Below are 27,505 nucleotides of genomic sequence, written 5' to 3'. Positions count from 1 at the left end.
TTTACTAAACCAACTATCAATGCGCAGTTCCCATACAGGTCTTACACATAACAGAAATTCTGGACTCTTGCACAGATCTACTCATGAAGTAAGATAAAAGCAGCTTCCTTCTTTAGCAAGGAGGACAACAAAGGCAGTCAGTCTAGTGAGCATGCTAACTTATAGAAGTTGCTATAAAAGCAAAACAAACTTTTTAAAAACACAGGTTCAAAATTCTAACTCTGTATGCTTAAGACTGCGGCCTTCTTTCTTATTTGATTCTAAAGATTACAAGTCAGTCAACTCAAATAAAAAACTATATTAATAAGATATATTGGTTTTGTTTTGTTTTGTTTTTGAAATAGGGTTTCTCTGTTGCAGCCCTGGCTGTCTTGGAACTCATTCTGTAGACCAGGATGGCCTTGATCTCACAGAGATCCACCTGCCTCTGCCTCCCGGGGAATTAGATTAAAGCCACCATCCACCACACCTGGCCCTGTTGTTTGCTTGTTTGTTTTTACAAAAATATTTTATAGCCTTCATTTTTCTCTATCTACAGAAATCTTTGAATTTTATGCCATATTACTAATTTTTACATTTGCTAACTTTGAAAGCAATGTGAATTACTTCTTACCCCTCATCTAAATCCCACGTAATAATATTTATCAACGTATCAGACAAAATTCATTTAGAGGTCTCTCATTCCTACTAGCTAAAGTTTCAAGAGTCAAGGGCTATCAGCTGTATCAATAAAACATCTGGTATAATGAGCAACCTCCTAACACACTGAGGGTCAGGTTACTACAGGGCTTTGAAGAAGAGAATCCCCAGGTTTAATGAGGACAGAATATACTGAAAAGTGGGGTCCTTTGAAATCAGGGCAGCTCCTCTCACTTCCAGGCCTCACTGTCATAGACAGTGTGCTGTGTACCTCAAAAACTGCATCCACCAGTTTCTTCTGCTCTACCAGATCACAGATCACTCCTTTCTCTGTTCTCTGAATCTCCACATGCATGCACTTCAGTACTGCCAAAGCTTCTACAACATACACACCCAATTTGCTATAGACAGTGTCTTAGTTAGGGTTTCTATTGCGCAATGGAACACCACGACCAAAAAGCAAGCTGGGGAGAAAAGGGTTTATTTGGCTTACACTTCCACATCAATGGAAATCAGGACAGGAACCCAAATGGGGTAGGATCCTGGAGGCAGGTGCTGATGCAGAACCTGTGGCCACGGTGGGGTGCTACTTACTGTCTTGCTTCCACTGGCTTGCTCAGCCTGCTTTCTTATAGAACCCAGGATCACCAGCCCTTGGATGGTACTACCCACCAGGGGCTGGGCCCTCCCCACATTGGTCACTAATTGGGAAAATGCCTTACAGCTGGATCTCATAGGGGCATCATTTCCTATCAGCTGAGGTTCCTTCCTCTCAGATGATGTTAGCTTGTGTCAAGTTGACTCAAATCCAGCCAGTTCATGCAGTTAATGGTCGCTGGGGAGAGGAGGTCAAATTCCTCAGAGATACGGCCATTGGTAAGTCCCCTTGTTTAAGGATATAATCTCCCACTCATGCCAAGCCAATGGAAACAACCCTGAAATTATGAGTGGACAGGTAGAAAGAAAAGGTTCCATGGGAGAGAATAATGGGAGAGGGTGAATATAACCAAACCATTCATGCATATGGATGAAGCTGTGAAAGATGATTTTGCATTGGGTGTGTGTGCGTGCACATGCGTGTGTGCATGCATGTGCACACATGCGCGCGTGCTCAGGAATGCTCAGTTCACAAGTAGCTGTCAGATGGTAATTCTGGGGAGCTGGCGCTCTCCTACCATGTTGGTCCTTGAGATTGAACCCAGATCATCAGGCCTAGCAGCAAGTGCCTTTACCTACAGAGCCATCTCACTGACGCAAGAATAATTTTAAAAAAGAAATCTTTACTCCTTTTTGTTTCTATCATTTTTAAAGAAAAGCTACCCTGCCCGTTTTATCCTTCAGTACACAGTGACCACCCCTGATCTGGCACATCGCGTGCACTCGATGCCTGTCCAACCATTTATGAGGGCTCAGGTGCAGCTCAGAGGTAGCACTCTAGCGTACCAGACACCCTGAGTTTGATCCCTGGAACTACAGAAATCATTTAAGCAAACATTTATGAACCCTAAAAACAAATGGTCCGTCTGCCTCATCTTCATGTCCCTCTTGTCCCAGGCGGAGATGAAACCATCTTAGGAGCCTTTTGTCTTCCTGACGAGCCCTTCAATTACGTCCCACTCCTCCTTGGTGACCTGAGGGAGGGAAAGACATCACTTTCATCAGCTCTACACACAATGTAAAGCCCAGTATTCTGGCTTGTAGTCATGTATGAACCAAATGCATTACCTTCTTGAGAGAGTTGAATTCACCTGACAGGAATACTTCTTCTCCACCATCAAATCTAATGACCTGAAAGAGATACCGCAAACCCTTTCACGCCTTTTGAGAAATCTCTCAGCCATCATCCACCCTCAAACCCTAAATTAATGAAGTCTCTTGGCTAGCTTCAAAGTTCAAATTTCAAACGAAAGATCTGAGGTATAATCTCAATCTATTTGTTATGGTTAGAATGTTCTGTCCACAAAATTTGGCCTAATTTAAACATCATCTTTAAACAATATCCACTGAGGCAACTTGAACTTAATAAAATTAATATATCAAGGAAGGAAGGAAGGAATGTTTAAGATGAATAATGCATAAATATTTTATCTGATTTACAGCTAACTAAATATTTTTAATCATATTTATATTTAGCATTATTAGGTCTGATTCCAAAATAGGGCTCCCAACACGCCCCCAAAAGTAAATACACGCAGCAATGCTTACCGCCCCATTAATCCAAGACGCATAATCACTGCACAGGAAAGTGGCTAGATTTGCAAGTTCCTCCACAGTCCCCAGCCGACCACAGGGAATTCTTTCGATCATTTCTTTCTCAAATCTCCCAGTTGGGTCCAAACGGCTAAAGGCGCCCTTAGCAATAAAAAAAAAGAAAAATTAAGTTAGTGTGTGTCTGCAAGTGTGTGTTTGTGTGTGTGCGTGTGTGTAGATATCTTTAATTTCTCAATTTTATATAGAATACAACTTGTACTATAGCGTGTTATTCACACCTTAGACACTGTAAAAAGAATGTTACCAAGGTCTTCCACAGTTACTGTCTGTCAAAATTGGTCATTTTACCTGAATGTACCCTTTAAAAGAAAAATATCCATCAAGAATGCAATTATGTGAGTTTTTCATTTCTCCTATCTCGGCAAGTCATTCCTAAAAATCGAATGAGCAGGGACTGGAGAGATGGCTCAGCAGCTAAGAGCACTGGCTGGTCTTCCAGATGACCCAGGTTCAATTCCCAGCACCCACATGACAGCTCACAACTGTAACTCCCATTCCAGTGGATCTGATACCTTCACACCAATACACTAAAATAAATTTGTTATTTTTTAAAAACTCAAATGAACAAACAATACACCCAAAAGAACTTTGAGATTACTCTGTGCGGTGGAGACAGTGGGACTGTTATTTCGTTGAGTAAATTCAAAAAAAGTAATATAAAATGTTTAAAGAGAACTTCCTTTCTTCTCTAATAGAAAAGGTCAAATAAGAGCAACTAACCCCAACTCCAACTGAGAAAAAGCAAGCAGTAATTACATTGGCGAGTCTCTACTCTGTGCCTGAGGTGTGGAACTCGGCAAGGTGAGCTCAGTGTTCAGACTCATAAAAATGATGGTTCCTTCTCTTCTAGACCTGCATCTATGCGATGGATTTCCTCCTAACACAGGGGAGAGGGCTCCCCCTAGAGGAGCCCGGTGAGCCTGCAGCTCTCCCAAGGCAAAGCCGCAGAGACTAGCACCAGCTAAGGCAATCCACATTCCATCCTATCTCACCTGGGCTTCAGCTTTTTCTCTCTTTAACGTCGGGTATAACCCCTATCCCCACGTCTCCGCTCCAAGCTTCCCTTCTTGGGAAGCGCTCTGACACAAAGGCTCTCACAATACCTTTGTATAGCGGGGGGGGGGGAAGGGGGCACCCAAAAAATTCAATGCAGGGACCAAAGAGATGGCTCAGCAGTTACGCGCCCTTGTTGCTCCTACAGAGGACCCAGTTCAATTCTAAGCTCCTAAAGGTTCACAGCCACCTCTAACTACAGTTCCAGGGACTTTACTGCCCTTTTCTGACCTCTGTGGCACCAAGCACGTGAGTGGTACACAGATGTACGTGCAGGCAGACACATGCAGAAACTTGCATATAAAGTAAAACTGAATAAGTCCAAAAATTAAAAAATAATCAAGAAATACAAGGCAAATAAATGCATGAAGCAGATGAAGTCTCCTAGTCACTGGACTGCAGCAGAGAGGCCTCTGTGACCCTAGGACTCTAGTTCTTCTGGGATAGTGTGCAACAGAGGCAATGCAAACTGTGTGCTTTGTCTTTCAGTTATTTTCCCATTAGTTTTATTAGACATATATATATATAATATATAATAGTATGTAACATAAATTATACATTATGTATATATAATACGTACTATATAATATGGTATATTATATATTATAGTTAGATAGATATAGATATATATTCATTCCAGTCCCACTCACTCCTTCCCTACAAGAGCTTCTGATCCAGGCATCCCTGGAAAGTCCCCACTCAGCAGTCAGAATGCATCCACCACTGTTTTAATCTTTAACCAATCACAGTGTTATAACATGTCAAATAAAACTTACTTTGGTTTTTATAGGCCCCGGCTGAATTATATTGAATCGCATCCCATATCTACTCCACTCAGCTGCAAGAGACCTAAAGAGCAAAGGAGATGAAATAGTAAATTGCATTCCATATTTACCCCCATGGAGCTCCAAGACTCCTAAAAGTTAAACAAAGTACACTGTAAACTACTGTGTTGTGTGTTCAAATAAGACTACCCAGGACTACACTGCACATTCAGTGCTTGCCAGGAATCGCACACCTACAGGGAAGAACGTTACAAATAGGCAGGTACCCGAGGCCCAGAAAGACTGAACCTTTCCTCGGGGTCACGCTGGTCATCTGTCGGCCTCTGGGAGTCTAGGCCATGGCTGCTTCCTTACCTCCTCTACTACATAACTTAACAGTTAACGTCTTAATGTCCTTTGTCGTGACACCGACCGTCTGCAGATTACAACAAGAGATCTAATATGCCAGGCATAGTGACACAGGCCTTTAATCCCAGCACTTGGGAGACACAGGTAGGTGGATTTCTATGAGTTCAAAGTCTGCTGGGTTTACATGAGAGCTTTGGGCTCCTCATTCTCACCGCTGTCTGCAGCCCTGGCTTACATTTACAAAGGCCATTGCTTTACTTTCCAGCTCATGCCCTGGATCACAGTGTCTGCAGGTGGCAGCACAGGTTGATCACCTGAGGAAGACATGGATTACACAGGTTTAAATGATTAACATAGCCTTGTTTAACTAGGCTTTACCATAACTGTTAAACTGAACTTTAAAGGAAATAAGACTCAAACAAAACCTTGAATGACCTAAAACCAAAACACAATCCCAAGAGCAAACATGGGACTTTGTGGTGGCCTGTTTAGAAATACACTTGACAGTCTATTGTTTAACAAGGTCATATTTCATAGATGGTACTGGCATGTTTTTGTGTGTATATTTGTACATATATGTACTTAACATGGTTGCAAAAGGAGGATTTAAGTTCCCTTAAAAGATACAAATAATGCAAACAAGGAGGGGAAGACAGAAGGGGAGAAGGGGGACGGGCCAAACAGACGAGGAAACACAATGGAGCCAAAATGGAGCTAAGAGCAACACGTTAAGATGTTTTATGTAGACAGGCGTGGTGGGGCACCCCTTTACTCTCTGCACTCCAGAGGCAAGTGGATTTCTTTGGTGCCAGCCTGGTCTACAGAGTGAGTTCCAGCACAGGGGGCTGTGTAAAGAAACCCAGTTTCAACACACAACCCGTCAACGTGTTGTATATAATGGCAAATTTGCATCCTCTTACCATGACCCTGTGAAAATGATAAGCCTGGTCAGTCTTGGAGTTTGCAGTGCCCATGGGAACAGCATTTTAATTGCTCAGAAGAGCAACCGGTTTTGGTATAAAACTCAGGAAAACATTCCCTCCTGAGAGGTCTATAAAAGGAGAATGTGTGTAACAAAATGGTGACCATAAGACACTGTAACCGCAACAGATAAAAGTCAGTGAGCTCCATAAAACTACAGGGTGCCTATTAAGGTAGTCTGAGAGCATCGGTCAGAGTCCAGGTCAGTAAAACCAGTCCTGGGGCATGGAATCGTGTGATCAAACACGGTCCACTCCAAATCAGCCTCTTTTACCTTTCTCCGGACGGAGACCTGAGAACTTTGATCTATTTTCAGCAACACAATTAACAGAGTAATGCTCACTTATTCATGGCTTCCACGCCTGATTTAGCTGAAGAACTTGGCACTACGAAGCCTGATCCGCTCTCGGCATAGATGGTAGTGATAGCAAGAAATGCGGCTCCTGCGGAGTGAAAGGGCACATTACCAACAGTGCAGCTCATCAGTCCCTATCCCATTACCAACAGTGCAGCTCATCAGTCCCTATCCCATTACCAACAGTGCAGCTCATCAGTCCCTATCACGTTACCAACAGTACAGCTACATCAGTCCCTATCACATTACCAACAGTACAGCTACATCAGTCCCTATCACATTACCAACAATGCAGCTACATCAGTCCCTATCACGTTACCAACAGTGCAGCTCATCAGTCCCTATCACGTTACCAACAGTACAGCTACATCAGTCCCTATCACATTACCAACAGTACAGCTACATCAGTCCCTATCACATTACCAACAGTGCAGCTACATCAGTCCCTATCACATTACCAACAATGCAGCTACATCAGTCCCTATCACGTTACCAACAGTGCAGCTCATCAGTCCCTATCACATTACCAACAGTGCAGCTCATCAGTCCCTATCACGTTACCAACAGTACAGCTACATCAGTCCCTATCACGTTACCAACAGTACAGCTACATCAGTCCCTATCACATTACCAACAATGCAGCTACATCAGTCCCTATCACGTTACCAACAATGCAGCTACATCAGTCCCTATCACGTTACCAACAATGCAGCTACGTCAGTCCCTATCATATTACCAACAATGCAGCTGTGCTGCCAACTCCAGCTACTCTGGTCTTGACCCTCACCCACCTGCTGTGCCCCCCTCTGCCCCTTAAGAAGCCATAGCACACCGAAAGCTGGTGCCTTCATCATGAGTAGACGACTACCCCATGACATTCCTAGGTTGTCTTCCTAGGTGTTGGATTGCCTACATATTTTTGGTGGGGGATTACATGCATTGCTTCCCCCATGAACCAACATCCAGGCTAACCCAAATTGCTATGCTTGAGATCATGAGCTCTTGAGAGCCTCAACTGCTCATCCAGTACCAGGTTAGACCCACAGTACCAAGCTTCTCTTGCCCAGAACACCAACTGTCAGGAGACTGCCTCAACTGACAGGAGTCTTGGAAGGATAGAAATGGGCTTCCATCTTTTAAAAAGTCTTACCTAATACATTTATAATGAAGCCCATAGAATTTTAATCCAGTGTGATGGGTAAAAATAGACAGAAGTCTGTGTTAAAATGAAAGACAATAATGAGGAGTGAGTCAGTCCGAAAACCAAGGATCCCGAAGATGAGCAAGGGAAGAGATAAAAGATCATGAAGCAGAGAAAGAACGTGATCGTGGAGACAGAAAGAAACAGAGAGAACCAAACATGGAGGACCTACAGAAGAAGGAGAGGGTGAGAATTGGGAAGTAGAGAGAAAAGAAACCACATAGCCAACAAGACAGGGGAGACAAAGAGTAAGAGCAGGCACGCAGAGTCAATCCATAGCCCCGTCTCTCCTCCCAAGTCTATCTCCCAGGGAAAAAGTAAATCAGTAAATAAAATGACAGGGTCCCAAAAATCCTCATCCAAATCACATCCACTTTGCTACAATGGAAATGGGGAGTGAGGGTTGCGCTGGCTGCTGGGGAAAGGATGGAGATTATTAGCATCTTCTAAAAAGCTGTGCCTTTCTATAATCCTGTTCACTGTTCTGTTTCTTTGATCATCCCTGCTCAAGCCAGTTTGTGAATTACCTACACTGGGGAGAAGAAACTGAACCTCACAGACAAAAGTTTCTGAACCAGAGAGGGGACAAAGGTCAGGTATAACATTCTCATCCCCCTCCAGACACACACACTCCAGACACTGACAGCCCTGGGCCTTGATGGTGTGCTCTACCTACTCTGAGAAAAAACCCCAAACTTCAAGTTCTGACCCCAGATAATTCAGAGGCACAATGCTGTACACCTCTACTTCAGAGGGCGCTCCACCCAAGGCCTGCTACATAAAGTCATGGTGAGAATCTAGTAAACAAAGCACCGGTCTAGCTCCAGCGATTTCCTCCCCCCGCCCCGTGTTTGTGTTCGTTTATATATACAGGCATTACACATTTTCTATCTATATAGTCATAAATTTTAATAAAGGAGTTGGTTCACAGTTATGACAAAAATGTTCTAATAACATCCATTTAAATCCAGTCTCTTGGCAGTGTTCTAGGTCTCTCCAGAGTTTGCCATCTCAAAGACGTCACCTTCATCAAAACTATTGAGCCCAGTCAAAAGCCTTCCTCTAGTGAGTAAGTCATGCTGCTGTCACTTTCGAGACCCCCCTGCCTTACCACCCACAGCATCTTCCCATACGCCAAACCTCCCAGCCCACCACTGAGTCAGTGCCATTTCCCATCACATCACTGCTCTTCACAAGATAACTCTGATGGACATCTAGCCTTCCCAGTTACACATCAAGCCTCTTCCCCACAACTCTTTCCTGTCTCCTCTCTCCCCTTTTCTGTCCACATCCAACTCTCTGTTGGTCTCTAAATACATCTGCCCTCCCCCTCCACCAGGCCTCTATCCCAGATGATCCTGACTCTTCGTCCTCTTTCTCTGTTCGTACACTTTTGAAAACCAATCTCAAATGCGTCTTATTTCTGGATCTAATCACAGACTACAGGAAAAAGCCGTCACTCCTGTCTCAGAGTTTCTGGATCCCTTGAAACCTGCGTTCACTATGACTTACACCACAACCTCTGGTACACATGTATCATAGCAACTGTGAGGTGTGCAAGTTCAGACTGTTTACATCTGGAGGGATGCAGGGCTCATCCCAGACTCGGCTGAGAATGTGCACAATGAACACAGGAGGAATACATAGACATACCTTTCTGTGCTTTAATGAGCTGTTTCCCAATTTCTAGAGTCACATAGGCTGTGCCATTGAGAACAATGTCAGTTATGGCCTTCCAAGCATTAGGGGACAGTCTTTCAGTGGGAGAAACAAAGTTCCCTGCTGCATTGTTTATGACTACCTAAAATAAACGAAGCAAAAGTGAAGTTGGACTCCCCTCTGTATGCTGTGAATGTGTTTTATTACCATTGGTTAATAAAGAAGCTGCTTTGGGCCTATGGCAGCATAGAGTAGAGCAAGGCAGGAATTCCAAGCAGAGATAGCGGAGAAAAGAAGGCAGAGTCAAAGAGAAGCCATGTAGCTGACGAAGGAGAAAGACGCCCGCCCTGGAACCTTACCGGTAAACCACGAGCCTCATGGTAAAATACAAAATAATAGGAATGGGTTAATTTAAGATGTAAGAGTTAGTAAATAAGAATCCTGAGCTAATAGGCTGAGCAGTGTTTTAATTAATACAGTTTCTGTGTGATTATTTTGGGTCTGGGCAGCCAGGAAATGAACAAGTAGCCTCTGACTACAGCAAAGCATTAGAAAGTATATCTGAATGTCCCAGTCAGCAAGGAAGCAATCCCATGAGATTCACTTGGTTTTATGTTTATTGAGTCTGTAGAAATGACATATAATTTCCTAATCTCAGAATCCCTGAGATTTAAATTAGCATAGACTCTAGAGACAATGGATGTAGGGAAGGGTGTGTCCAATGTCACTACACTTTACTTCATTAATCATAGGAGGCCTTTGAGGTGGCTGTGTTGGTACAGACTGGTAATGACAGCATCAGGAAAGATGAGACAAGAGGACTGAGAAAATGACAAGCCAGCCTGGGATACACAGGAAGTTCAGGCTGGCGTGGGTTACCTGGAGAGGAAATTCCTATCCCAACCTCCACCCACATACGAAATCCCCAGAATGAAGCCTTTTAAGTTACGCTGTCCTCTAATTTTTGGTAGTGGACATCTTCACTGGTGGTCACTCCCTCTCTCCCAGGGAGCAGTCTGCTGGGCAATGCAGTACTTCAGGACTACAGGGCTCTTTGAAGTAGCTTTTATCAGAGAAAAGTGTTCTCTTTGAGACGGATGGGAGGAAATAGCTTTTCTCTAATCAAGTAACAGCAAAGTAGTCATCACCTCTAAGGTCTAGATAGCAGAAATGTGGGATTCCTCATGACTTCCCCATTCTGTGCCAATCTCCTCCACTGAGAGACATGGATCATTATTAGGAAAAGCAAACTCAATTAACCAGCTACAACTCTACTCTTGTTATTGTATAATCTCATTAAATAAAGTGAAATCAAGTTTGTTCTACAATTACAAATGTGTTCTCTAGGTAGTCCCATAGGGCGAAGGGAGAGCAGTCCATTTAACCTTTGCTCTGCTTTAAGCCCAGGCATTTCCCGCCCTGGCTCTCACTGACATCAACAGCTCGTTCCTTCTGTGTGTCCTGATGGTGTTCTCAGGGGCTATGAAAAGCTTCAGTCCCATGATGCTTACTTACATCAGGAAGCCCTGCCACTTGGATCAGCTCCAGCACAGTGTTGTGCACCATCTCAGGATCCCGTACATCACACCGGATTGTGTGCACCTGCACAATGAATGAGAGCAGAACAAAGAACTCAGACATTTCCAGGCTTCCTAAACCAGAACTACAACGAAACCATGTAAACGTTAATCATCCGCACGTCAGATTTAAAGAGCTGCTTTTCCATCTACCTTATTCCCAGTCTGAGAAGAAATCTCTTCTGCAGTAGCTTTCAAAACATCAAGATTCCTAGAAATAAACACAGGAAACATCTCATGAGTTCTAAAAAGTTCTCATAATATACTTTTTAAGTTCCTAAGATAAGGAACACAGAGAAGTGGCAGTTTAAAGAAAAGTGTGAAAATTGTACTTACAGAAAAACCAAGTTGATTTCATTTTTAAAATTAAGTTGAAATAATTTTCATATATCTGAATTAGTTTTAACTTTTACATGTTTATATTTCAAATTATGTGGAGGGTTTTGTTTTGGTTTGATTTGGTTTGGAAACAGGAACTCAGGAAGTCCAGACCAGTCTCCAATTCTCTACGCACTAGATGAATTCCTCATCCTCCTGCCTCGACCTCCCTTGGTCTAGGGTTAAAGTATGTGCAGTCACACCTACTTACTAATCCATTTAAATTGTTTCCTTGATTAGAATCATTATGTTCATTCTTCAACCAAAGAACTTTATCACTGTTATAGTCCACACAGGTTTCAGATTAATTTTATGAGTTTGGATAACCCTGTGTTCAATCTTATATCCTTGAAAGAAACACAAACCATGAATGTGAACTGTTTAGCATTAAAGTTAAAGAGGTATTTTAAAACTTTCAAAAATGTTACCTTAAGAACATAATGAATGTTCCAGCCGATTTACATCTGTGAATGAAATACTAATAGTCACTTAGGTGACTACTTGGGCAAATTCTTAAAGGTCCAGATTTCATAGTAAGATGGTATACTAGACTTTTTCTTTTGGGCCACCAACCAGCTCCCAAATCATGACATGGAGACTTATTACTAGTTATGAATGCTCAGCCTTAGCTTAGGCTAGTTTCTTGTTAGCTCTTATAACTTAACCTGTTTCTCTTCATTCTCTTCATGTACATTTTGCCTCAGGGCTTTTAAACTTCTCTCTCTCTCTCTCTCTCTCTCTCTCTCTCTCTCTCTCTCTCCTTCTCTGTATGTATATCTTACTTTCCTCCTGTGTCCATGGCTGGCTGGCTGGCGACTTCCTGGCTTCTGGCCCAGGGCATGTCCCTCTCTTTCTCCCTCATTCTCTCCTTTTACTCTCAAGTCTAGATTTCTCCACCTACTTGTTCTCTCTGCCTGCCAGCCCCACCTATCCTTTCTCTGCCTAGCTATTGGCCATTCAGCTCTTTATTAAATCAATCAGGTGCCTTAGGCAGGCAAGGTGAAAGCATAACACATATTTATATAATTAAACAAAGACAGCATAAACAAATGTAACACATCTTTACATTGTTAACAAAGACAGCATAAACAAATGTAACACATCTTTACATTGTTAACAAAAATAGCATAAACAGATGAAACACACCTTCACATAGCAATATTCCGCAACTTAAACAAATGAAACATATCCTTGCCTAGTTAAACAAAGGGTCCATAGAAAGATGGCACCAGGATATACCTACATAAGAACTTGCCCCTGTGTGGTTTTATGTTCACCATAATATGCATTTTGAAATTCTTGTCCACCTTAAAGCAACCCTAAGGGTTGCATCCGTTATTCTGGCATGACGTTAATCACCAATTGAATTAGTAAGAAAGATAAGAAACCCAAGAGAAATCAAAACCACTTCAACGTAGTCCTTTTGAACTTCGCCTTCATATTCAGAAAACGAAAACTGCAAACAACAGCAGTTTCCCAGTGGTTACTATTTTTACATCTCAAATTGCAACTGGATCTTTCCAGGAAGATGTTTTCAATCAATCTACAGAATGTTTTATATAAGATGCCCTGGAATACTGTTTTTGAAACTGTGACACAGATGGTTTCTTCACAGATCCTCAAGTGACACTCACCTGCTGGCTATCACACACTGGGCACCCAGACTGGACAGAAAAGTTGTCATTGCCTTGCCAAGGCCAGTGCCTCCTCCGGTAATAAAAGCCACTTTTCCTTGAAAAGTATTAGGTGGTAGCATGGGCTTTAAACGGGGCTGGAAGAATTTAGACTGGGGAGCATCAATGCTTTGATACAGTGTTTTTGTTCCATAACTGAAAAACTAAAGAAAACAATGAGTTGATACCTGTATATTTACAAAAGAGATGAAATCTTCTAACTATCCATCATTATTGCATTTAAACAATTTTTCTGAATAAATATACTAAGTGAATATAATTATTAAGTACTATTATGAGGTGATTTAAAAATCATGGACTCCAGGGCAGAAACAACACATAAAAGAAATTACTCCATAGTCATATAACCATAAGCAAGTTTTTAAACTTCCTTTTGTCTCCGTTTCCTCATTCATAAAATGAGACCAGCAAAAGCATTTTCATGGAACATTGTTAGTCCTCCTAAGTAAAATAAACACAGTAGAACTTAGAGAAAGGAAGTTGCAGTAGACAGTGCATAGTGCTCTGGAGTAAATGGTGGCATTATCTTTGCAGATGTGATGTTTACATTCAAGTATAAAAGTCATACAGCTTGCCAGGCAGAGGTGGCACATACCTGTAATCTCAGCACTTGAGAGACAGAGGCAGGCTGATTTCTGAGTTCCAGGACAGCCAGGGCTACACAGAAAAAACCTGTCTTGAAAAACAAAAAGATCCAGGTAAATAGCACACACCTGTAATCATGGCCATTCAGGAGGCTGAGGCAGGAGGATCATAAGTTCAAGGACAACCCATTAACCAAAAGAAAAGAATTTAGATGCAAGCCACATTCTGTCTTTGAATTACTGAAGATGGTTATTTTCAAATTCCTACTTCAGCTATATTTAAAAGGAAGTAAATAAATAATTCAAATTAACTCAAAACATATTTCTTTTGCTTAGTTTTATATTTCACAGTTTAAAAATCAAATACTTGTGAAAAATACTGCTATTCTCACACATTGTAATTATAAAAACAAACTTTAAGTTTGGCTCAAGTGGTTAAAAGCACTGGTTTCTCTTTTAAGGGACCTGGGTCTAATTCCCATCTTACACCTGTCTGTAATTCTAATTTCATGGTTTCTGACACCCTCACACAGACATACATGCAGGCAAAACATTAATGAACAGAAAATGAAAATAAACACATACAGAAAAATCAAGTTTCATTTAGTAGTTACTATGGTCTACAATTAGATAACAAACCATGTAATCACCAGACTTGAAATAGGTATTACTTTTACCCCATTGCCTAGCAAAGTCTCACAGAGGTTATGAACATTGACAAAGTTGCAGGACCAAATTCAAACACAGGCTGGCAGGCTCTGGAGCCTGCTTCTATAACACCCTGGCACACTCCTCTGGCTTTCTTCTAAGTTTTTCTTAAGATTCTCAAATACACCAGGGAGGGATGTGACATTTCCCCATCAGATAGGCCTTGGTGGCAAGATCAAAATTCTAGATCTATCATTGCCTGCTAGAGTTTTTCTGCATGATCATAGCTGTAACCAGTTGACCCATGTTATCTACAGATTTACCCCCAAAGAAATAATTCAGGATTCTGAGCAGACTAAAATAAGGTTGTTCAACTGAATTTATACAAGACAGCACTTATGATGTGATATTAAGTCGATATACTATTATGTTAATATTGTATCAATATTTATGATTTTCTTAATTACAAATAAGAATCAGTGTTTGGGGGTGAGGATTCAGGTAGCTCTGTTGTCAGAGTACTGCCTTGTTTGTGTAAAACCCTGGATTCAATGCCCAGCACTATACAAAACACTGGGTTTGATAGTGCGCACTTGTGGTACCACTGAGGTGGAGGCTTAAGGATAAAAAGTTCAGGGAGATCTTCAAATACATAGCAAGTCTGAAGCCACCTGGTCTCCATAAAAATATGGTTGGGACACAGACAACAGCTACAGTGTAGCCGCCTGTAGAGAACAGCTACCATGTAGATTCTGTAGACAGCAACTACAGTGTAGCCACCTGTAGACAATAGCTACAGTGTAGATTCTGTAAGTAGGAACTGTGTGCCACCTGCCCATGCTGCCCATAGACAACAGCTACTGTGTAGATTCTGCTGTCATGCTCCTTTTGCAGATTAAGAGATTAATACTCTAAAGGGCCAAATGATCTACTTTTTAAAATAATAGTAAGGGAGCTGGAGAGATTACTCAGTAGTTAAGTTCATTTACTGTACTCCCAAAGAAGCTAAGTTCAGTTCCAGCACTCAACAGCATTTGGCCCACAACCGCCTGTAACTACAACTCCAAGCAACAATCTCTGCATGAGCACCCCTAACACATGGCATACAGTCACACAACATATAAATAAAACTTAGATAAAAAGTAATGTCTATAATAAATAAAATAAGTAGTAAAGACGACTCAAACCCAAGACATGTCTGGCTTCAGAGTACCCCTGAACTTGGTTATTATGACTAAGGGATGGGGTCATGAATAACTTTTCTTTTCCAAGATCTACTGAGCAAGTATGATCTTATTTCATAATCAGGGAAAATCATCACCTAACGTCAACGTCTGCAAATCTGGTGATGTCTCATCTTCATCATGATTGAAGATTATGTCAATATCATCATATTGACAGCGCTCACTTTCCCCTTCTGGATCCTTTTGCTGTGACAGAATGATCCAAGCAACCTGCAGTTATCTTTCTCTCCATAAATGGCACATTTGCTTAAAATTTCCATCCACCTCCACAACAACCCCATTAAGATGACGAATCAGGAAATCAGCACAAGTGGGCTGGCAAATTTGTCACTATCTGGGAATAATGAGAAAATGCACTGCAGTGTTCGCAAAGCTCTACCGTGAATCTTTATTTATTTGGGGATTAATTTGTAGAGGAAATGTTAAGCTTTGTGAAGGATAATTTATTATTTTTATAAAAGCATCTAAAATATACTTAGAAGCATTTTATCAGCCTTGTAACTGGCAAAGGAAGCATACAAAGGTAAAAGGGTTTTGTTCGATCATAGCCATCCTACTGTGTTAATGAAGCATAATTACAAGTCTTAGTAAATTCACGTGACCTGATTGATAATAATCTTAGGAATTCCTTTCCTACCATTGCGAGGGAAAACACTGACTTGCTATTGTAATCGACACCATCCTCTGATGACTGACAGCGTGTGTGTGGGCATGAAGTCGGCCACCTCTTGGTTTAACCACAAGTTGTCTATTGAGAACTCACAAGGGATTGGGTCTCACATGACCATGGTGTGACTGTGCCTCTTTCTACAAGGCAAAGCCCTAAAGAACTCAAACGTGCATCTGGCCACTTCCTTCAGAATTATGAAAAGTGGATGAGACATAAATAGGCTTGAATGATCTTCAAATCTTGTATTGTAATTTTTCTACATGTGGCTTATTTAGAATTGAGGGTTTTTTTTTTCTTCTTTACTTACAAATAATACTTTTCTCATTAGCATTGGTTTCCTTGTAGATCCAAAGATTGTGAATTTTTAAGAAACTTCCTAAAGTCTTCATATTTTGGAAATGCCAGCTTATTAGTTTGGACTCTAAATTTGTCTTAGGGAGATTGGTTCTCACCTCCTCCCACTGCCGTACTCATCAGCCTCCCGTATCACACCCAGTGTGTACACCAGGGGTGATCACACTTATCCTCGAACGGCAATTCTGAAAAAGTATTGTCTTTGTCCTTTCCCTAAGGGATTAAAAACCATAGATGAGATTCAAACCTAAATTGTTTATATTTTTGGTTGTGAGCCTAGCCTTTAATGGCTGAGCCATCTCTCCAGCCCTCAAACCTAAATTGTTCAATGATTTTTGCTAGCCTAAAGTAAGTAGGTTAACTAAAATATACACGTGTTGGTAATCGTAGGCCAAATGAAGCTATCATCAAGTCTTGAAACTTTGAGTCAACAGCAAGATGAATTCACGTAGAACTCAGAAGTCATACAAAGACGACATGAGTAGGTACAACCCTGATCCACACCCACCTGTGGTAAGTTCTGCTGTCTGTCCAGACTCCAGTTTTACAGGCTAAGTGTGTCCCTTTCACTGGATGGCTGATTTCATTTACAGGGCCTTCGGGGCTCTGGGGCATTTGAGAGACGACCCCTTGTGTAAACAAAACCTTAGCATCATACAAAAGAAGTGAGAAAAATTTGAGATTTTTGTAAAGGACGTTATTGGTGCGTTGTTTTGCTTTTTGCACCACAAATAAGCTTCTGGCAGTCGATGTAAAATATCTTTTAAAAATAATATTTAAACATGTTAAATTACTTCAGAAAAACTCAGTTTCAAATCTGTAAAATTCATCAAGCAATAGATTTTGACAGGGAAATTGTGAGACTGAAAGGCTCAATATTTAAACTATTGTCTCAGCTATTTCACTGCCAACATCACGGCTGTTGATCAAGCCTCCACAATCAAACTGCATATCTTACAAGCATGGACATATCCAGAATCAAAAAGACAAAACGACACACTTCAATGCCTCTCTCTGTCTCGTGTGTGTGTGTGTGTGTGTGTGAATTCGAGAGAGTGCATATGTGCGTGCCAGAGATCCACTCTGAGTATCATTCCTCAGTTGTTGACCACTATGTTCTTTGGAACAGGACTCGTCATTGACCTGTAAATTGTTGCTTGGGCTAGACTGGATGGCCAGCATGTCCCAGGAGTCCTCCCACCCCAGCCTCCCCAACACTGAGATTGTATGGACTACCTGACCCAGTTTTACATGGGTTCTGGGGACTGTACTCAGGTCTTTGAAGCCAGTCACATAGTAGAGGGACCACAGCTTGCTTTTCTAAAGCTATTTCATACCAGCTTCAACAATAAAATCCATACTTACTATTGCTGCAGCATTCCTAAAGCTTTTCAAGAACTTTCACCGCCTAGCCTTTGCTCTACCTTTCCTATAACCTGAACTACTCTTTTCTTAGTAGAAGCGCCAGTCAAAACCAGGCAAAAGTGTCAACATTTTCCCTCTGGTGCCTGCTTCTCTGGAGAGCAATTTGGCAACACGGGTCACAATGTTACATGTAATACCCTTAGAAGGAGTTACTCGACTTTCAAAAATTTACCCACTTATTAGGTAGATAGTGAAAGGGCATTCTGTTCAAAGACAAGTATGAAGGAACAAAAGGTGTAGTTCAGTGGTACAGCATTTGCCTAGCACGCTCAAGGCTTGGAAGTCTAGTGCCAGCATTGAAAACAAATTATATCCTATTTTACTTTCTACAAAAGTTGATGAGACTTTCTTAAAATTGATATGGAACTACAACAGGCTCAAAATATCCAAAGCCATTCATAAAGCATGGACCTCCTACCCACTGAAAGAAGGATGCAAACACATGCTGAAGGCAAACACCAAAGTTTGTCCGATTGCTCAGCAATGCCTGTTGAATACCAACAGGGTAAAGCGTCATGTATTAAGAGAAGGGCGCAAAGATAGTGATGCAGAATCTCCTCTGTATTTCTCAGAAGAGGCTATCTTCCTATGTGTTGACACAAACTCAAAAGTTTCTGGACCAATCCATGAGAAACTACTCATTATAGTCAACTATCAGATGCAGACTAACTAACGAGGACACAGGGTAATACTGCTTGAGTATTCCACACTCGTTAGATGGTATTTCATTCAAGTATCTAACAAACAATTGAATTATGTGTGCAAGCGCACAACACAGAAAGGTCTGAGCTGGAATCCATGCTAAAACAAGCAACACAGAAACAGTTCGTGAAGACACCACCTTATTTGAAGTACTGTACCTTTACCGCTTGGCTATGAGTCCAATGGCAGACAATGAACTTCTGCCATGGTTCATTCAGGGAGAGGGGCAGGGGCTGAGAGTCTGCTGGTTTGTGTCGGGTGAGTATTTTTAGAGACAATTTACTCTTACTCAGATTCACACCGAAGTAGGAGTTTATACAGTTTGCTCACTGTCATATAACATCCGTTTGGTAAAACTGGCCAACCATATATTTCAAAAGATGTGAAAATGTGTATCTTTATGCTTCCAAAGCACTCCCTGTATTGTCTGCATATAATGATACTTCCACCGATGGTTGCAATTTTTGTCCGATTGCTAGAATATGCTTGTCTGTGCCAGCCACATGTTTTTGTAAGTGTCCAAACAACCTTTTCAGTAAAGCACCTACAGTTTTTAGCAGGAGGGGTGGCTCTTCTACATGTTTTGGTGTAGAAAGCAAGGTTCTTAGAGAGTAAGACCTTCCCCAGCACCCCGAATGACAACCACGACCCTACAAATATAAAGAACTAAATGGCCCAAACTCTGTGACCCCCCCCCAGCTCTTCACAGGCTAGGAGAAGCGCACTCTGTAACTGTGTGTATCACCTGAGCATCCCTACCCATTCTATCATTTATAACAGAGCACTACACAGAGTGCCAGGAGGCTGAGCTTCTGGGGAGCTCACATCTTGTTACCACAGCAACTAGCCTGGAAGAAAATGCATTGCTGGACTCCAAGCTCGTAAGGCTAGGCTGAATTATGCAATTGCCAGGAGCAAAGCAGAAATTTCATTTCTGAGTACTGACACATCTCATAGCAATGAACCAAAGTCCTGCGGAAAGTCATTACTCCGTACAACAGGGTGTGCTTCTACCGTTATTACAGCTCTTATCTGTCTGCAGTTACATGCAGACCAAGATGTTTCCCGGTGCTGCATATGAAAGGAAGATGAAACAGAGACAAATTAGGGAGCGTGCCCCACTGGAGTCTTCACTCCTGCCTTCCCTTGAGACATCTGTTCTTGACTCCTTATTACTTCAGCCAAGAGTAACATGATTCTCATTATTGAACCAACAATCAGAACCCCTGGTCTAAACTATTCCAGGCAATGACAACATAGCGGTGACCAAAAAAAGAAAAGAAGCACTATTCTATCCTTGGTGAGACTAAATGTTGGGGAAATGGACAAATTAAGAGAAATATATACAATATTTTAAACCTTGGTGTATGTCACAGGATGACATAGAATGGAGGTAGGATATTGGCGGGTAGAAGGGGGTCAGGGCTGCTCCCAGCGTGCCTGTGGATCTGCGGTGGGGATAGCTAAGGCATAGCAAGTGTTTACAGCGGGAGAATCAAAGTCGGGTTGGAAGGAAAGGGCAGCACCATTTCTTCCTCCCGGCAATGGGGAATGTGTCTGGGCTCACACTGCCTCTCCTCCATCCACTGCTCATATCCCACGTCCTTCAGATGCTGGTGGCTGTCTCTGTGTTGTCTTTTTACAGTCTCCGGCCTCCAGCATCTGCTCACCCCAGTCCTCTCGGTGTGGCTCTCCAGAGATCTCAGGAAAGGAACACAATCCTTTTCTCCTTGGCTGCTCCAATGGCTTCCTGAGCTACATAAATTGAAGAGGAGCCAACTTCACACAGGACCATCAGTCCTCTGGGCCCTTCACCCCGCCTTATCTCCCTTTAAACTGACTCTCAGGGAAAGAAGGGCTGAGCTCCCCCCCACCCAAATAAAAAGACTGTTCACTGCCTCCCTTTCTTTCATGAATTTCTTCCTACCATCGTTCCAGCCCGGAGTGCTGGCACCTCCCTCGACTGAACTAACGCCTCATACCCACACAGGTAACTTAACTACTAGAGTTGGGGGGCGGGGGTCTGCTCACTTTCAGGAGTGACAGCTAACTCTTTCCACCCTCCACGCCCTCACAGTGACTGTTTCCTTTGCCGGCATGACCTCAGGGGTTGACGAGAAAACCGAGCTTCATCATCACCACACAGTACGTTCAAACGTTCAGGTCCATCCTGCACTGTTACCAATGCCGCCTTCAGGTCATCCCTTCTACCTTGACTTCCGGTTTCCTTCTGTTAGTGAGGCTACCTTCCCTGTGACAGTGTTGATGGCACCTGACGACCCCCTCCGAGCAGCCCAATCTTCCTTCCTTCCCCTCAGCCCCTAGCTCTTTCCTATGCCTCTCAGTCAACCCCCTGGACACCATATTCCACTTCCAGTCTCTACATCCGCAGCCACGCATTTCCTGGCGTTGCATAACCTCCCCTCTGGGAAGATTAGCCAAGGCTGACGATTGGCCTCCACTTTTGTCACGACCGCTCCCCCACAGCCTTTGGGAGAAGCTCTACGTCCTTTAAGGGAGCCACAGTTGCCCGGTACCTACAGCTAACTCTTCTCGCTCCACCAGTTACCTCCGTTCTGAACCCACCCACAGGCTATTCTCTTGCCTAGAACATTAAGGCTTTTCGGGGCTGTTTCGAAACTCCCGTCTGCTCTTAGGCATGCAGTTTCTGCAGGGCTGCTTTATTTGTCTGGTAAACTGTGAAGATAATCATTAAACAGAAACTTCTATGCCCTACCTCCTCTTGGGACCTCGCTGCCCCATTGGGGTAGCACTGGAACCCCATCCGAGGTGGTAAGTAAGCCTGATTCGGGAAGCCTAGTCAGCAGGCATAGCAGATCTTGGAAAAAAAAAAAAAAAAAACTAAATTCAAAGAAGAGATACTCGCAGATGTGAGATGCATGTGACTATAAACCTAGCACTCTCAAGTGTTAAACAGGAGAATCTCTATGAATCTGAGGCTACTTTGGACTACACAGCAAAAGCCAGCCCCAAAAACTATTAAACATAAGGGCTGGAGAGATGGTTCAGCATAAAGAGACGTCTAAGGCCTGGGTTTGGTTCCCAGCACCTGATAGATGACTGGAACCATCTGTAACTCCAGTCATAGTGAAACCAACGGCCTCTTCTGGTCTCTGTAGGCACCAGGAATGCATCTGGAGGACAGACCTACATGAAGTTAAGACATTCATATACATGAAATAAAGATAAATAAGCATTTAAAATTAATAAACAAAAAAGTGATATTTGGGGGGTTGTCTTCTTCAGAATGGAAGAAAGAGACAGCATTTCTGTTGAAGCTCCCCAACATCTAGGACATCGAGCTCTAACATGGACTGGTTCTTACCACAATGTCCTAAGACCAAGATCAGGACCCTCATGTACCTCTTTCCACATCCTGCGGCACAAACTGTACTGCATCAGATCATTTGAACTTGCAGGAATGGTCAAAGACCTTCCATGTTGATACCTATTATTCTTCAGGATGAAACTATCTTCTTATGTTTTTTAATTTAAGTATGTGTTTATATGTACATGCATGCTGTAGGACAACGGTCTGTACCCTGTCGATTATATTTTAAATAAGCACTGATTGGTCAGTAGCCAGGCAGGAAGTATAGGTGGGACGCAGGAAATAGAGGCGGGGCAATGAGAATTTGGGGAATAGGGAAGTCTCAGTCTGGAGTCGTTACCCAGCAGCAGAGGAAGCAGGATGTGACTGCCTTGCCGAAAAAGGTACTGAGCCAAGTGGCTCACACAGACGAGAATGATGGGCTAATGTAAGTTATAAGAATTAGTTAATAAGAAGAGCCTGAGATAATGGGCCAATCAGTTTATAACTATGTAGACCTCTGTGTGATTTCTTGGGGATTTAACAACTGTGGGAACCGGGCAGGACAGAAACCTCAGACAACATGTACAAATTTGTACAGGTGCTGTGGTGGTTTGAATAAGAATGTCCCCTATGGGCTCATGTATTTGAAAGCTTAATTATCACTAACTATTTGAAAGGATTATAAGGATTAGGAGGTGTGGCCTTTGTCAGATTAAGTGTGATTTCAAAAGCCAATGACAAGTTCTCTCTCTCTCTCTCTCTCTCTCTCTCTCTCTCTCTCTCTCTCTCTCTGGTTGTGGGCCCAGATGAGGAATTCTCATCTATCTCTCCAGCACCGTGGCTGCCATGTGTGCCACCATGCTCCCTGCCATGATCATAATGGATTAACCTCTAAAACTGTAAGCAAGCCCCCAATTAAATGCTTTCTTTTATGAGCTGGCTTGGTCACGGTTTCTCTTCACAGCAGTAGAGTAGTAACTAAGACAGGACAGGTCCCCCTCAAAGACAGAAGCGGGTGTCAGGTCCCCTGGAGCTGTACTTACAGGTGGTGCTGACTACCCAGTGTGAGTGCTGGGAAAACACACTTCAGTCCTCAGAGGAAGAGCAGGCACTCTCAACCCCAGCCACCTCTCCAGCCCTAGGTTGAAATCACTGCCCTGAAACAATCTGACCTCTGATTCAAAAGCCAGTTCCAGGTCCCTCCTCCTCCAGGCAGCCGTCTCTGCCTGTGTGCAGTTTAGTTCATCCACGCATTGTAATACACCTGGTTTTCAGTCTGTAAGAGCTGCAGGTAACTCATTATCACTTCTCACACAGGTTTGATGGTAACCGCATGATACGTTTTCCAACTCGACTACATGCTGTGCACAATCACTCGGGTTACATGCTCCCCCCCCCCCCCCCCCGTGTTCACTCTGTGCCAGGCCCTGTGCTGTGCACAATCACTCCGGTTACATGCTCCATCCGTGTTCACTCTGTGAGGCAAAACCTAAAGGTCATGAAGTAAGCACCAACGAGCAGGAGTCTACAGACACGAACAATTTTTACACTTTCACTGAGGAAATTTAACCTTACTACAAGACACAACAGCACTGCCTTTTGATTCCAGTTCTTTGTTACAACCACTCTCTTTGCACCACAGGTATTTCAATGCCTGATCATGAGTTACTAACCATCGCTCCATAAACACAAATGAATCTATTTCCATACTGAATGCATGCTTGCCTTTCAACCAGGGAGTCTCTCTGAAAAGAGCCAAACAATTACATTTCATGGTAAACAAATGATTAAAGTTTTCTCTGGAGAATGAAACAAAACCTAAGAGCAAGGTCATTTTTTTTTTCTTTTTTAATCTCAAAGACACAGCTCTAGGCCAAGCTATTTATCGGATTGAATTGAGGCCCATCTAGGTCAAGGTTCAATCTAAAATAGTGTTCACAGATAGTGCTTGTGGCTATGGAAACATTTCTCTCACACAAAAGGTTTGAACTATAATATCTTATTTTTACTCTCAAAAACATGATGTTTCTTGGCAGCTCCCAATCCACAGATGTTGTCATTCCTTTCCCACAGGATTCAAACTTCAGCCTTCTGTGTCAAGGAGACAGGCACCTCTACTAACTCAGAACCTTGGGGAGGGGGGTTGTTTGTTTGCTTGCTTGCTTTGTTTTGTTTTGAGACAAGGTTTTTTTTCTGCAGCACTATCTGTCTCTCACTGTGTGAACCAGCCTGGCCTTGAACTCACAGAGATCCACCTGATTCTGCCTCCCACTTGCTGGGTGGGCTTCTGGTCTGTGACTGCGGGTGTTACAATCCTAACATCGCTGAGGGAACAAAAAGGATTGGTTCTTGGGAAGGAAACGCTGACATTCTGTTGGTCTTTACACAGACCACTTTCCAGAAGGTTCCCCGAGTTGAAGAAATCAGCACACCAACTCCTGCCTTCACTTTAGGAGTCCCTTCTGGCCTGCCTCTGACTGCCCTTCTCCCTCCTTGCTTCTCCCCCTGGGACTCCAGCCTTTCCTGCCTTCACTTTTGAAGCCTCTTCCCGCCTGCATCTGACCCCATTCTCCCTCCTTGCTTCTCTGCACTCCTGGGACTCCGGGCCTTTCTCACCTCGCTGCCCCCAGTACTCTGGTCTTTCACACCATCCCACAATTTTCTAAAGCGAACACTGCAGGCCAGTCTGTCTCTCTCAAAGGGACTATGAGGTTAACAAGCGGCAGCCTGACTTTTCTACTTGGACAAGGAAATTCTGCTTGATTTTTAACCTAGTTAGAGGCGAGGATTGTCTTGAAATACTGCTTTTTTTTTTCTTCCTCGTCCTTTTCCTCCCCAATTTCTTCACTTTTATTTTATTTGCCTTGCAGACTTGGTGGGAAAACGTTGGCAAGCGAAACAATATAATAAGCTTGAGAGAAACAGTAGTGGATTCCACACAGCTAGAAAGTGAATCTAAACGTGGCTTAAGTTTTGAGTTTTTCAAATTACTGTACTACACTGTGCTGGTTTATTTGGGGGAGAAGGGCCTAAACCTGACAAACAGATCTTGGGATCTGATGGTAGATGGTGAGAACCAACTTCCACAAGGTTTTGACTTTTGTTTATTTCATCTTTTATGTGCATTTGCTTTGTGAAATTCATGATACAAATGAAGTTATTCCTGTCACAACCCACAAAAACAAGACACTGCCATGGGTATGTGGTGGTGGTGGGGACTTGTGAAAGGCTAACACTGCTCAGGGGAAGCCTCTTCAGCAAGGAAACCAACCTGCTAACCTTCAGGCTAGCTTTCACTAAAGGCTTGCCAATGCTAAAACTGGGTAAAAGGTCAAACGACTCCTTCCAAAATCACCTCCGATTTTCCATCCTAACACTGGACAATCCAGAGATCACGCAGCCTAATTCTGTCCCATTCCCCGCTTATTTACAAATCAAAGTTCCTTTATGGGAGTTCCTGTCTCTTTTTGTCTGTTTGTTTGGTTTTTGTTTCTACACCCCCTCATCTCCCTGTGTCCGGGGTCCCGGGCTTCTCTCCTTTCCCTTCGCTGCGTCCCTGGAGGCCTCTACTCTCTCCTCACATCGCCCCCACGTCCTGGAACCCCCTGTCCCCGCACAGTTCTCCTTGCCTGGCATCTCTCACCTCCCTGCACCCCAAGGTCCCGGCCCTGTTTCATCTGCCTGCGCCCGGGGAACCCTGGCTTTCCCCACTTCTCTGTCCTGGGGCACCCACGTTCTTTCCACCTCCCTTCCCGGAAACCCCGCTCTTCCCACTTTCTTGCGCCCGGAACCCTTCGCCTCGTGGAAGCGAACCTGGCCCTCACCCACCCCGCCCTGCCTTACCCTCAGAGGACCGGGGTCGCGGGGTAGGCGGGACACCCGAGCGAAGAGCGCACGACCCAGCAGCGCCATCTCTCCAGCAAAACTGCCTCTACCGCAGGGCCCGCCCGGTCCGGAAGTATCGGTCGGGGCGGGAACGTACTGCGACCGCAGGCGGTGTGGCCGGAGAGGTCAGGTCCCGGGGCGTCACGGCTCCGCTCCATGCTTTGTCCTGCTCTCTTCGACTAGAGAATTTTGTCCACCCAGGAATGGGCTCAGGACCAGCCAGCCCCTCAAGTGCTAAGCGCATAGGTAGAATGAACCCATATTCTTTACACACACACCCAAAATCAAATGAATGTCTCTTCTCCAATTCCTTATTGAGTCATTGCTCACCTCTAAAATCTCCTGAGCTAGCCTCCATTACCCACATTTCTTTCAACATTTTTGTCTTCCAAGATCCCTTCTGAATGGTAAATTCTGTTTGCAGAATTCAAGGCCTTTTCTAAACCTAAGCTGCAAGTCTTCCACATTTCAGGCATGAAACAGTTCCAATGGCCACATAGTCAGGTTTATCTCAGCAATGACCCCACCTCTGTTACCAATGGCTGTCTTAGTTGTGTTCCCATGTCTAAAGAGATGCTCATGGATGAGAATAAACAGTGCTAAAAAGACTACCATGCTGACATATATACATATACAGTAGAGAACAGAAAGCATCTTCAACAAATGGTGCTGGCATAATTGGATGTCAGCATGTAGAGGAATGCAAATAGATCCATATCTATCACCCTACACAACATTCAAGTCCAAGTGGATCAAAGACCTCAACATATATCCAATTACACTAAACCTGATAGAAGAGAAAGTGTGGAATGGCCTTGAAAGCGTGGCCCAGGAGACAATCTCCTGGATAGAACACCAGTAGCACAGACCAAAAGATCGACAATTAATAAATGGGCCCTCATGAAAATAAAAACCTTCTGGAAGGCAAAGGACACTGTCAATAAGACAAAAAGGGCAACATACAGAGTGGAAAAAGATCTTCAGCAACCCCACGTCTGACAGAGGGCTGATTTCTAAAATATATATTTAAAAAAAAAAAAAACTCAAGAAACTAGACATAAAAAAAACAAATAATCCATTTTAAAAATGGGATACAGAGGGGCTGGAGAGATGGCTCAGTGGTTAAGAGCGCTGCTTGTTCTTCCAAAGGTCCTGAGTTCAATTCCCAGCAACCACATGGTGGCTGACAACCATCTGTAATGGGGTCTGGTGCCCTCTTCTGGCCTGCAGGTGTACACACAGACAGAATATTGTATACATAATAAATAAAAATAAATATTTTAAAAAAATGGGATACAGACCTAAACAGAGAATTTTCAACAGATGAATCATGAATAGCCAAGAAACACTTAAAGAAATATCCATCATCCTTAGCCATCACGGAAGTGCAAATCAAAATGACTCTGAGATTCCATCTTATACTGTCAGAATGGCTAAAATCAAAAGCACAAATTACAGTTTATACTGGAGATGATGTGAAACACTCTTCCATTACTGATAGGAGTGCAAATTTATTCAGTCATTTTGGAAAACAATATGGTGGTTTCTCAGAAAATTGGAGATAAATCTACCTCCAGACCCAGTAATACCACTCTTGGGCATATACCCAAAGGGCACTCCATCATACCACAAGGACACTTGCTCAACTGTGTTCATACAAACTTTATTTGTAATGGCCAGAATCCAGAAACAACCAAGATGCCCTTCAACTGAAAAAC

At 43.0% G+C, this 27,505-nt stretch overlaps 1 protein-coding gene across 1 annotated transcript; it reads right to left on the bottom strand.

Annotated features, from left to right (window-relative positions):
* Nucleotides 1–1,108: 1,108 nt before the first annotated feature.
* Nucleotides 1,109–25,855, bottom strand: Decr1 (2,4-dienoyl-CoA reductase 1). The gene is made up of 10 exons (XM_057790661.1): nt 25,746–25,855; nt 12,882–13,084; nt 11,023–11,080; nt 10,808–10,894; nt 9,287–9,434; nt 6,421–6,520; nt 4,740–4,812; nt 2,845–2,991; nt 2,365–2,427; nt 1,109–2,270 (listed from the first exon to the last, which is right to left on the bottom strand). Exons 1-10 carry the CDS (start codon nt 25,812–25,814, stop codon nt 2,211–2,213), a joined length of 1,008 nt encoding a protein of 335 aa, XP_057646644.1. The 5' UTR covers nt 25,815–25,855; the 3' UTR covers nt 1,109–2,210.
* Nucleotides 25,856–27,505: the final 1,650 nt, after the last annotated feature.

The sequence above is a fragment of the Chionomys nivalis genome, chromosome 16 (genome assembly GCF_950005125.1).
Source record: "Chionomys nivalis chromosome 16, mChiNiv1.1, whole genome shotgun sequence".
Lineage (NCBI taxonomy): Eukaryota > Metazoa > Chordata > Mammalia > Rodentia > Cricetidae > Chionomys > Chionomys nivalis.
This window is presented reverse-complemented; position numbering and strand designations above follow the sequence as displayed.

What these genes read in the sequence shown, in the direction of transcription:
- Decr1 (XM_057790661.1), bottom strand. Translation starts at nt 25,814, where the DNA reads ATGGCGCTGCTGGGTCGTGCGCTCTTCGCTCGGGTGTCCCGCCTACCC. An exon ending in CTTCTCAGACTGGGAATAAG is followed by an intron (nt 10,895 to 11,022) that starts GTAGATGGAAAA and finishes TTCATTGTGCAG; the next exon opens with GTGCACACAATCCGGTGTGA. An exon ending in AAGTGGCAGGGCTTCCTGAT is followed by an intron (nt 9,435 to 10,807) that starts GTAAGTAAGCAT and finishes CGTTTATTTTAG; the next exon opens with GTAGTCATAAACAATGCAGC.